The sequence below is a fragment of the Pelophylax lessonae genome (genome assembly GCF_965119305.1).
Source record: "Pelophylax lessonae genome assembly, chromosome: 4".
Taxonomy (NCBI): domain Eukaryota; kingdom Metazoa; phylum Chordata; class Amphibia; order Anura; family Ranidae; genus Pelophylax; species Pelophylax lessonae.
Genome location: NC_138771.1, coordinates 261,185,688 through 261,198,661, shown reverse-complemented (window position 1 = coordinate 261,198,661; position 12,974 = coordinate 261,185,688). Strand labels below are relative to the sequence as shown.

General features: G+C 40.4%; 1 protein-coding gene across 2 annotated transcripts in view; it reads right to left on the bottom strand.

The window, feature by feature from the left end:
• Positions 1–12,974, bottom strand: part of ZFC3H1 (zinc finger C3H1-type containing) — a 198,484-nt gene that overhangs the window by 113,008 nt on the left and 72,502 nt on the right. For both annotated transcript variants that reach the window (XM_082253106.1, XM_082253107.1), the window contains exons 10-13: positions 8,810–8,947; positions 7,824–7,942; positions 7,598–7,741; positions 1,771–1,945 (exon numbers count right to left, since the gene is read on the bottom strand). In XM_082253106.1, coding sequence (XP_082109232.1) covers positions 1,771–1,945; positions 7,598–7,741; positions 7,824–7,942; positions 8,810–8,947 — 576 coding nt within the window. The remainder of the gene's footprint in view (positions 1–1,770; positions 1,946–7,597; positions 7,742–7,823; positions 7,943–8,809; positions 8,948–12,974) is intronic.

The following is a 12,974-nucleotide window of genomic DNA, read 5'->3' as shown; positions in this document are numbered from 1 at the left end:
TCATGCAAAAGTTCACTAAACAAGATTGTGTTTGGTCTCTCAGTATTAACCTGTTTCGCATCGTAAAAAAAAAAAAAATCAACAGGTGGAGATTTAAAGGTGCTCAGTAGTCCAAACATTGAAGTCGCTTCCAAAGCTAAGCTTAGTTAGCCAAGTCTTCAGAGACATGAAAAATATTCCACTTCTTTCGTTACCAGAATGATCTCTGGAAAGCACCCAACACAGAACCCAGTGCCTTAAGTTCACTTCCAGGCTAGCCCCACAACATTCAGTCCAGAAGACTCCAGGGGTGACAATCCAGAGGTAGATTGACATAATACTGCTCTGGATCGCTGCAACTGTAGAGACCAGCTCAAGAATTGATGTAGCCAAGTTGATTGAAAAATGAAAGCGAAACCAAAGAAAAAAAATTTAGCAAAAAGTTAATGCACTAAAATGCATTTATAAAACAGTAGTAAATCCAAAATTGATTATCTTTTATGTTACTTATTCTTAGATGCAATAGCCGCATTCATTTTCTCTTCATTAGGCCTGCTTTCTTCTATTTTTATCTAGTGGTCCAGCAAGTATTTTTTTTTTTTTTTTTTTTTTTTTAGAAAAAAACAAGCACTCTTGCAGATTGTATCAGTTTATAGGGATAGGATCAACCATTAACCACTGGCAGGGGTGCTTACAATTTTCAGCTTTTATGTAATATCTTAATCCCAAAAAAAAAAAAAAAAAAAAAAAAAACCTGTTGTAACGGATTATAAAGTATCTGGAGTTCAGCTTCAATTTGTTACTGTATTTAAATCTGCCAGTACAACACTACACTCTCCCCAGACTGACAATGCTGCTGTCCAAAGGTGCTCTGTGATACACAGTATGGGCACTCTAATACAGGGGGCATGCTACTGTCCAAATCATGTGAAAAGAGGAAAAATAGCCTAAAGAAAACAACTAATACACTATCACATCTAAGGATTGGTAAGCTACAATATATATTTTTGATTTTGGGTTTAACACCGCTTTAAGTGCATTTTGTCTTAAAAATTGATATTCGATAAACTGTGCAAATATCATGCAACATAAAAAACTGCAACAACCATCTTTTTATTCTCCAGGCCTCTGCTTTCAAAAAATATATGAAGTTTGGGGGTTATAAGTAATTTTCTAGTTAAAAAAATAAATAAATATTTCATTTGGACTTGTATGTGAAAATGTTCACAATTGGCCTGGGTGGCAAGTGGTTAAGTGTTAATATACAACTGGAAAAATCCTGCTACAATTTATCTACTCAAAAAGAAAACCGAATAGTTCCAAATTAGAGTTGCTAGACATCGGACATTCTGAAATGATCTTCTAATGATGTCATCAGTACTGAGAGCCCATTTTTTTGGGAGGGACTAGCAAAGCTCCAGTGGGCGGAGTGAAAAGTACCAGGGGCTTGGCCTGGCGGGGGTCCAGGCTGAGACTGCCACTTGTCTTAACACAGCAGGTCTTAATCTGATGTGCGGCTCTCAGGATCTTCTGCTCTTATCGGTCAATGTTTGGAGCGTGGGTGGTCTCCTTTCCAGCCAGCACTCACAGCAGCAGGCACAGAGCTACACTTCCTAGCAGCTTGAGCGGCTCACATACATACCATGGGTTCGCACAGGTTATGAAAGGGCCTAAATTAATACTAACATACTGAAATCTCTCAAGAAACCGTAAACATTCTCTAATGTCCATGGGACTTGGAAAAGAAAGAAACTTAAGATGACAGGTATAAAGGAATTTTAAAATGTTTACCTGTTCCTGCAAGTTTTTGAGAAAGGTCCTGCTGGCATTCAGAAAGGTTTCCGTTGCTTTCAGTTGCTCGGTCAGTTTGGTCATTTTTAGTTCTGCATTTTTGATCGATTCCTTTTTTTTCGCCTCCTGCTGCAAGAGATTTTTCAGGACAGACTCGTCCTTAACCAAGAGCATTCTGTACAAACACAAAGTAAACAAAGGTGATAAACACACTTTCATTTTTTTTTTAAATAAAAAAGGAAAAAAAACTAAAGCAGTTTAAACAAATTATATTTATAACTCAATACTGTGAAGAAAACAAAAATGAAAATCCTTTTAGATTTTGTCACCCTGCAACCTGACATTTAGATTTAGACATTCGTACAGAAAGTGCACAATGACATTGCTGCTTCAATTTCACTAGTTAAACTCAACACTTTACTTTTCTGTAAAAAAGTAAAAAAATAAAAATAACGCTCTTTACTACTAATCAGTGTGCATGTTTTTACTGACTAAAAAAAAAAAGTTTAAGAACCAGACTGTTCCCAATTAAACCATCACTCATGAAAGGGCATTTTAATTTTCATTATTTCATGGCTTTGGTAAACTCTCGGTACAGCAAGCAACCGAAAAAGTGCATGCACATATATTTAGCTAAGATGCCTGCCTTGCCTTCAATACCTAAAGTTAAGGAACTCTGGCTAACTATTACTTAAGCTGGACATATATGGATTTTTCCTTTGAGTGGTCAGCCAGCTAATCAAAAAAAAAAAAAAAACACAACCACGCACCACTGAACCAATTTACCCATCCAGACATTCGAGCTGGATGGGGGAATCCCTCACTGTGCTATTTTATTCTGACAGCGGAACTCCTCCACTGCCAGAATACACTGATCAGTGCTGCAGCAGATCAACTTCTCTCGAATGGGAACAGCCATACATAGACCGAAATTCTATAAATGCATATCCTTTAAAAAGCCACTTGAAGCATTATACACCCAAAGCTGGCATCAAATGAGGCCAAAACTTTTGCCTGGTAGAACTTTGATAATGTGCCAATATGACAAGGTGAAAGACTTTCAGATCTGCCAAAGACCGTTGTCTTATTTATGTACGCCCCCTACTGCAGTGTTGACTGAATTTGGATCCGATAATACATCTGGTCGGATGGTATAATAAGGCAGACAGCAGAATCACTGGAAGTTCCAGGATGTTGATTGGAAGATGAGACGCCAACAAAAACCAAGTACCCTGCATCGGACAGGGCACACAGGGCTCCTCCCCAGCTCACCAGGCTTGCATTTGGCCTGAGGATCTTCCAAAAGACAAGAAGGTCTTCAGACACCAGAGCCGGAATCCTGAGTCACCAAGCTAGGGACAAACTGACCAGACACCGTATGGACTTGCCTGTTCCAATACAACAGAATGTGAAGTTGTAGAAGTCTGCTACTAACAGCCCTAAGACTGGAGCGTTCGAACATTAGACCAGAGAGAAGATTAGGAGGGTCTTAAACTCTCAAAAGATGTAGGATTTTTTTTTTTTTTCACACAGAAGGGTTCCACAGTCCTGCATTTCAGCCAAAGTCCCATAAACATGAATGGACAAGAAACACGTGAGCATAGACACTTGAGGCATCCAGCAAAAAGTCACAGCTGAAATTCAGCATTAGAGCCATCTTTTGCAACACGTTCTATAAGAAATAAACCTTGGCAGCAGTTAGAGGTCTTAAGGAGTTCTGACCAGTTAGACATGGTTTGCAAACATCCTGGGGGGGTCTCCTGCTGGGCTAGACCTTTTCTAACAAAATACTAAAGAGGTTAGTGGGAGATTAAATGCTTTAGGAGGGGAAACTGTATATTCTAGGGGGGTTTCATATAACAATTGAAGAAGTCCTCAAATAGGTGGTGATAAGGGAACTTAGCAGACCAGTGTGGCTTGTTAGGAGCTAAGGTCCAAGACTGAGTCAGGGATGGCAACAGGTTAGACCTCCAGTTTTACCATTCAAAATGCACCACACAAATGAGAGAGGACACTAAGTTTTCTTTGCTATGGAGTACTATGAAAAGATCCTCACCCAGGATGGCAAAAGACTGAGTCAGAGGGTCAGAAACCGCCTACCCAACAGATGCCAGAGAAGATGGCAAGTCTGGTTCAGACACAGTGAGGCAGAGAAAGGCCAGAAGCTTGCAGCCTCTACAAACCATCTTATTGGCCAGTTGCATTAGCTTGGACCAAAAAAAAAAAAAACTCTTCCTAACAAAAAGGGTAAACCTCAACGACAGAAGAGAGGACCTAAGCCAAACCTTTTTATAGGGAGTAGCAGGGCACAATGCAGCAACCTTTCCCTTCACCTTTCAAAGAGGTTGTAAACTCAGTATGTTTTTTTTTTTTTTTACAAGCTGAAAGAGACATAATGAGCTAGTATGCATCGCATACTAGCTCATTATGAAATACTTACCTTAGAACGAGCCCCACCGCCGTGCCGTCCGCTCACCTCTATGACGGGCGACATGTCCAGTCGCCCGTCTTCCGGGATCGCGGCATCCGCCCATCTGATTGGCCGGAGCCGCGGTGACGTCACTCCCGCGCGACAGTCACGGCACGGGTCTCTGAAGAAACGTCACCAGCGGCCGTTCCTTCAGAGCGCATGTGCCAGTGACGTCACTGGCTGCATGTAAGGTAAATATGTCCTAAACGGTGCAAGTTTAGGAGATATTTACAGTACCTACAGGTAAGCCTTATCATAGACTTAGCTATAGGTAAAAGTGTCAGAGGAGGGTTTACTTCCTCTTCAAAAAGGAGTACTGAATGCAGAACAGAAGCCCTGAACAGAAGCCCTGGAAGGAATGTGTGCCGAGGAGGCTCGCAACTGCTTGACAATTTCCCCCCGAGCCTGGAATCTGACATCTTGTATCCGCAACAACAGAGCGCCAACCTTAAGCTCAAAGTTTGATAAAAGGACTTAAGCATAAGCTAGGCAGCTGGATACGGAGCTCAAGATCAACAGGTTGTGCAGGGCTGCAGATAAGAGTGCGCAAGTTTCAATGCAAACAGACAAAACAGATAAAGATAAAAGTGAGCACCACTCAACCCACCCCCTGGAGAGCACAAGGTATTGTCCCACCATGAAGCCCGGTCTGCACAGCCCACTCACATAGCAAGCGAGTCTTGAGACAAGATCAAGCAAAAGCATTGCCACACCCATTAACACAGAAGCATCCTGCAGCGACAGACCAGATATGCTTGAAGGTACTGAGGCAGGATCCAGCACCCATAAGAATGGCTCAGCAAGGCTGTTGCAGTGATCTACATAATCACGACAGATAACAAAAAAAAAAAAAAAATCAACCAGCAGCTGCTGAGTAAAGAGTGCCATTAAGAAAGTCTTGAATTCAGCAGAATGTAAGGGGACAACCACGCTCCTGCACATAAAAGCTGTGCATGCTAAATGCGGTAGTCCAGTAAATGATTTACTGGCCCCTTCCCTACCCTCTATCCTGAAGATCCCCACACCCTGTGTGTCTACAAAATCCAGCAAGAAAGGAGAGGAGGGAGTCTGCAGCCATGGGTTGGGGAACATGGGGGTGGGGGGGGGGTAGCAGCTAGGGGACTCTGACAGTGGACAGGAGAGGGTGAGCAATTAGAGGCACTGATCCCCCTCTGTACAGCAGCTGAAAGCAGCAGGAGGGAGTAAAGACTAAGCTGGCTTTCAGCTGCTGTACAGACAGCAATACACCAGATCGCTTCTTCTAATTGCCCCCAGCTGCATCAATTATCTCCTCCAATGAGTGGAAGGTTTCGCTGCATTTCGGCTGATTTTTACTTGCGGAGCAGTGTGGAAAACTACAGCAGTAATGCAATTTTCCACACTGCTCTGCAGGTGACAGTTATGGGGAAGTGTGAACAGGGCACATGGAAAAAAAATTGGATTTTTGTACTTACCGTAAAATTCATTTCTCTGAGTTCATAGATGGACACAGAGCTCCATAAATCTTAACTAGTGGATTATATTGCCTCCTCCAGGAGTAGGAATAGGCAGAACAAAAAACAGCAGGCTACGCCCATGGGCCATCCTTAGCTGGTATAAAACCCCCCTCTCTGCTCTAGGTAATCAGTTTAGGAGCCAGCAGTATTAAAAGTATCAGAACTCCATAGAGGGGTGGGTTTGTCGATGAACTCCGAGAAATGGATTTTATGTTCAAAAAAAAAGTACAAAAATCCAAATTTTCTTTCATTCATCGACGCTCCATAAATCATAATTACTGGGACATCCAAAAGCAGTGCCAAAAGGAAAAAGGAGGGGTGGGGAAAATAACCCAAGGCTAAACCAAGTCACAGGAGCCCCGTCTGAAAAATAAAGGTTTATATATATATATATATATATATATATATATATATATATATATATATATATAAAAAAAAACACCTTTAGGAGGGAACAGCCCCTCATACAAAACTTTGCGGCCAAAAAGAAGCATCCGCAGATGCCAAAGTATCTACCTTAAAGATTTTGTGAAGGTATGCACGGACGACCAAAGTGGCCACCTTGCAAACTTGCGATATTGATGCCTGATGAAGGAAGGCCCAAGAAGCATTCAGCACCCGAGTAGAATACGCCATGACAGGGAAAGGTAGAACCTGACCTTTACTGGAATAGGCCTGAGTCACCGTCTGTCTGATCCATCTGGAGATGGTAGCAGAAGAAGTGGCCAGCGCTTTTCTTGGTCTGTCCGTAACCACAAAAAGTCTGTCAGTAGCTGCCAAATAAACCCGAATCTCACAAACCACATCCAAGGTGTGCAAACAAATTCCTTGGGATGAGCCGGCTTGGGACACAAGGCAGGTATCACAATGTCCTCATTCAAATGGAAGTCGGAGACCTAGACAGAATTAAAACGCATTACCTGGAGCAGAGAGGGGGTTATATACCAGCTGAGGGTGGCCCATGGCGTTTTTTGTTCTGCCTAGTCCTACTCCTGGTGGAGGCAATATAACCCACTAGTTATGATTTATAGAGCACTGTGTCTGTCGAACGAAAAGAGAAACATTGTTTTCTCTGTGCCCTTGCAGAGAGCTGCATTTTTCTTCTACAGAAAACTGCAGCTCCTGTTTTTTTTTGTGTGAACGGGCCCTAAATGTTAGTATCCAGTTATATTTTGTGCATTTAGGAAAGAAGCCAGCAATTTTTTTTTTTTTAAACAATCTAATGTGCTGGCCACAACTAAGTTTTTGAAGAAGTCTATTCCACATTTTCACATCTTAGTATGAAGACGACTTAGTATGTGGAGTTTAATTCTTACCAGACATAAGGAGAGCACCCCCGTCCTCTAATGACCGGACATGCTATCAGGTCTACAATCTGCAGGAACGATGAGATCTTTTTGTAAATCGCTGACCCCCCCCCCAGCTGTTCTCCTAGAATGAATATTGCATGCATGTTTTGGCCCCCCCAAGTGCACAGCTTTACATTTTTCAATATGCAATCATAAAACTCATTTGTTATTCCCCTGCATAGCTTGGCTTCATTTGCAAAGACTAAACTATTTTAGTGCCAAACTATCATTTATAAATAGGTTAAAAAGTGTCCCAACACTAACACCTGAATACAGTCTTTTAGCCAGTTTTTTAGCCATTAACAAACGGTGTCCAATGCTCGTGTAGCCAATAGCATAACCCCGTTGTCTTGATAATCCTGCTCCCTTCCCCAATGGATGATAAAGAAAAACTCTGCAAGCGTACAAGTTATAAAAATAAAACTTCTATTCAATTAGGCAATCTGCTGTTAGGCTATTAAATCAGAAAAGACTGGAGAACAATCTACAAATGTATCACCACAAAAACTTACTTTTGCTTTACATGCCTCGATTCAGCCTCTGCCACTTTCGGATCCTTTACAGGTTTACGGTTCCCATCTACTTCTATATCAGAATTTGCTGGAGATAGACTTGTTACGGTCAGATCCACTTTTAAGAGTTTCTGTTTTTCCCGACTGCACACAAATTAAGAGGTTGTACTTTAGACTAGAACTTGTGGTTAACCAACAGCATATTTGCTGGACAGTATGAAATTACCTAGAAATCTCTTCCCTCAGAAGTCTATATTCAATCTTCTTATCATCTGGTAAAGTTTCTGGGGTCCTCAAAGGATCATTTTCTTTTTCAGATTTAGAAGGTGCTTTTGGTTTGGATGCCTAACAAACAAATTAATCAAAGAGAATACTGCAAAGTTACACAACAGCTAGAAAACTCTGCTTGGTATATAAAAGGTTAAAAAAGCATCAAAAAATACTAGAGCTTGCCCGTGTACCTAATAGAACAAAAAAAAAAAAAAAAAAAAAAAAAAGCGACCACTGATGTCATTTTTTCTAATGCATCTTCCATGGAAGAGACCCTGACCTACCCTAAACAGTGCTAAGTGCAGGAACTTTGCGACATCTGAAAGTTTTGTTAAACTTTTTAATAAAAAACAAAAACACTATGAATTGGATAGATCATACTGGTTGAAATTAACTAAAAGGTAGTCCCCGAGTTACAAAAGAGGCAACTTGCATAGGACTCTTACTTAACAACAGCCGGGTGACATCATGCTGGTCACAGAAGCAACCCAGAATCCATCTTGCTGCTCACCGCATGCTGCCACCTACTGTCTGGCAGACCTGTCAGCAATCCCACAAATCGTTGTATGGCCAGGTAACCCCCTTCCCTATGCTATCCAAAAACTAAAATATTTTTTTGGCTGGAGTTAACATTTAAAAAAAATATACCAGTTCCAACATATAAATTCAGCTTAAGAACAAACCTACAGAACCTATCTGGTTTGTAACCCAGGGTTTTTTGGTGACCGGGTTTTGGTACACTTACTAAAGCAAAAACATGACTGAAAGAAAAAAAAAAAAAAAAAAAAAAAGACAGACCAGTATGATGCTCCAGTACACAGCCATTGATACAAAACTTGTAGAACCTAAAATATTCAGATCTATGGGACAAATGACCAGAAAGGGGATAAACATTAACATTCAATATTAATGTACAAAATATTTCTGAAAAGATATGCTCACCTCTGCAGTTCTTCTGGCTTCTTTGATCATAGATTCCAACCCTCCAAAAACACCAAGGCCTGGACTGGATGGCTCTGGGTCCGACTCATCAGAGTCCGAAGCATTCAGTGTTACAACTACTGACTTGTGCTTTGGAAGCTGCAGTACACAAAAACAAAACACAGATAGTATATACAAAACAGAACACAGAAATGTACTTCATTTTATTTTTTTAACAACTGTGGTTAGTTGGTCATGTGTTTTTTTTTTTAACTGACTATGCTTAAAAAGGAAAAGAAATAAGCCTTAGGACACATTTATGTGCGTTTGCCACCCATTTCAAAAGATCTCCGTGGGGAATAAAAAGGGAGGTGTCTACCCACCATAAAATCCCTTGCTTGGGTTTCATTGGGTAATTTTTAGAACTGTCAGTTTTAGTGCTGCCTACATGAGAAATGGACACTGACCAGAAAAAAGCCAGCATAGCATAAACCCCACAACCAGCACGCCTCAGTTTTGCCGCAAAGCAGTTTACAGCACAATTCTAAAAGAGGGTTGAGACTTGTGTCCCTTAACAGAATCCAGTAAAAGGATTTTACAGTACAAAAAAAAAAACAACATTCTTGCATGTCCATTATTTGACACATGAATTTCAGTACATCTAAAATCAATCCATTAAAGGGGTGGGTAAAAGAGCCTAACAGATTTAAGAAGTAAAAAAACAAAAAGAAAACTGGAGAATGCCTGCAGCTCAAAGAGGACCTACTGCTCAAAGCAGACATCAGATGAGGCCTGAATATCTGTTTGGTAGAAAACATTTTTTTAGGTTCATTCAGAATTGCAAAATTGAATTAGGTTTTTGGAAAGATGATATGGCTTCTTTCTTGGGGATTTTTTTTTTGTTAGTGTAGTCGAGCCAGACTGAGGGATGGAAAAACAATGCCCTGCATGAGTTGAAGGCATAACTATCTTAGGCAAGAAGGAAGCCCTGGGCCTCAACACTACATAGTCCTTATGCAAATCCAGAATAGGTTTTTTTGCAAGATAAAGCCACCTCTTTAGACACCAGCCTTGCCTGAGGATATCTCTAATGGATTCAAATAGCAGTTAAGGAAGACCAAAAAGAACCAGATTTAGACGTGAAAATGGATGGGGAAAAGCTACATTGGAAACATCTTGTACAAAAGTTCCCAATCAAGGAGTGAGACCAACCGTCACTGTTAAAAATATCAAATCCCTCAGCCTGGCTCGAGTACACTAAATAAAAATTCCCCTATTGTCTGGATGTGTTTTAAGCTGTGACAGTCTAACAGCCACAGCTTCTTTTCAAAAGCCCAATTCAATTTTGTAATCCTGAATGAACCTATAATTTTTTTTTTTTTTTTATTGTTTTCTACCAAAAAGATATTCAGGCCTCATCTGCAGGCATGCTTCGGTTTTCTTTTTCTGGGAAGGAATGACATTGAAGAATTCAAGGACTGAGCTCCTGTCCTATGTCACCAAGAAATTCTGTTAGAGGGACCTTGAATGAAACTGGGTAAAAGGGCACGGCTTCAAAGGGTTACCCCACCTTACCCCGAACCCTCATGCAAAACCAAAATTAATGGATTTCATCAGTCTTGAGCAAGTCCACAATAACTGTCACAGCAAGACAGTATGCACTGTGTGAGACACATTAGTCTCCAGTAGAGAACTGGATTTCTGCCTCAGTGAGAAGTCATCCAGGTATCCTATATCAGAGAAACCCTCAGGTTATGAAGGAGCCCCAGAAACAGAGCCAGAACCTTCATGAACATTCTGGGAGCAGTGGACAGGCCAAATATTAAAGGCTACAAACAGAAAGCAGTGGTCCTTCAATGCAAAAAAAAAAAAAAAAAATCACAGAAACCCTTTGGTAAAGTGGCAAGATCAGGACGTGTGAATAAGCATTTTTGGTATCCACTGACGCCAGGAAATCTTCCTGCTGGAGAGAGGCACCAATTCAACCCAGATCTTCTGCACTCGCAGAAACTTGTCAAGTCAAATCTCCTTCAACGCCATTCTGTTTTGAAATCATGAAAAGGTTTAAATAGAAACTGAAACCTTTCATCCTCTGAAACCAGAATGATTCGTAAAAAATTCCAAAAAGCATAAAGTGTAGGAGGTGAAAACGCTGAAATTCCAATTTGTAGCTGCAGGCCACTATATTGCGGACCCACTGGTTCATAATCCCCCACTCCCAAACTACCTCAAAGGCCGGCAAGCACTTCCTCCCTTGATAGAAAAGAACTGGGAGAAAGCTGGCCCAGGAGCCAAAATACCAGACGGTGGATGGAGTCAGAGCAGCAAGAAACATACTGATGGATGGATTGGATGACTCCTACGGAATACATTGCATAGTGGTTAAAGCCTTATTGATTCTATTGCCGTATGGCAAGGAGGATACACAGCATCAGGTGAGTTTGAATTTTGCTTGCCTTCTGTTGACGACATGTTTTCCTTTTGGTGTGGATGCTTAAGATTGGGAAGATTTTCATTTTACTGCTAAAACATCACAAATCTTTCTATCTTGGAACATAAGGAAATTTTAGCTTACTTGGACACTTTTTCACTGGACACCTATACAAATATTTTATGAATTGTGTTTACTATTTGGCACGTCACTATTTTTTGGGTTTACTATTGTATTTATTGGATATTTAAAAGGTATTGTTTATAAAGATTGGTATAATATTAATTTTATATTTTATTTTCACCATTCAAGAAAGCACTGGTGTCAGCATGATTAATAAATCTGAGTTGCCCTTTTTAAATTTAGCTACCCAGCTTGCTCTAGCAGCTGCTTTATAGCATGTTTTTTTATTATAACTTCGCACAATTATTTTGTCTTTTGGGTGATTCTCTGGCACGAGTGAAATTATTACACTCATTTGTTTAATGTGTTTTTTTTTCTGGATTTTTGGTTGATATTCTGTATCATTTAAAATACACCTATGATAAATTATTGACCCTGAATTTCTTTTTAAGTGAGCAAACATAGTCACACAGTGGCCAAAATAATATTTTGATCCCCTGCAGATTTTGTGTTATATTAAATACAATCATTTAATCGGGTCAGATTCTTCGTGGCCTCATGAACCATTGCGTGCCAGGCTTTCCTGTCCTCAACTGCCTCCAGCAGTTTTCTTAACTTAATGTTCGTTGTTTTGACAATGCTATCTATCCATCTTGTTTTCTGTCATCCTCTTTTTCCTTCCATGTTTCCCAGCATCAGGGTCTTTTCCAATGAGTCCTCTCTTTGCATTAGGTGGCCAAATTATTTTTGAGTTTCAGATTCAGGATCTGTCCTTCCAGTGAATATTAAACGGTTGATTTCCTTCAGGATTGATTGGTTTGATCTTCTTGCCATTCAAGGGACTTTTAAGAGTCTTCTCCAACACTATAGTTCAAAAGCATCAATTCAGCCTTTCTTATGGTCCAACTTTCACAGCCATAGGTTACTACTGGGAATACCATAGCTTTGACTATACCATAATTTGTTGGTAGGGTGAGGTCTCTGATTTTTAGAATGATGTCTAGGTTTGCGGTTGCTTTCCTCCCAAGAAGCAAGTGTCTCTTAATCTCATGGCTAAATTCACTTTCTGCCATGATCTTGGAGCCTAGGAAGATAAAATCTGTCAGTGTTACCAGTCATTCCATTTGCCAAGGAGTGATCGGACCGGTTGCCATGATCTTAGTTTTATATAAGTGGAGGTGTAGCGCTAATCCAAAACCAGGTACTTTAAAGTGCAAAGGAAATGTAATAAAAGTCAACGTGTAGAATGCAAATCATACCAGCAGGCTTAGAAGTGCAGGGAGATAAAGATCCACAACCAAGTATTCATTAGTATACTCTTGACAGTTAGACCTAAAAAGGTCATATTGCAGACTGTAAATAAGAGTGACATGCTGGCTATCACATTGTGCTGGGAGAGAAGTACTATGCTGTCTAGAGCCTTGATCTCCATTACCTACAGTCTGCAATATATGACCTTTTTAGGTCTGTCAGGTAAGAGTATACTAATACTTGGTGGTGAATCTTTATCTCCCTGCACTACAAAGCCTGCTGGTGTGATTTGCATTCTACACGTGGACTTTTATTATTACATTTCCTATGAAAGAGGGGAATAAGTTTCCCTATCATCAAGCAAACGCTGCATCTCTTCCC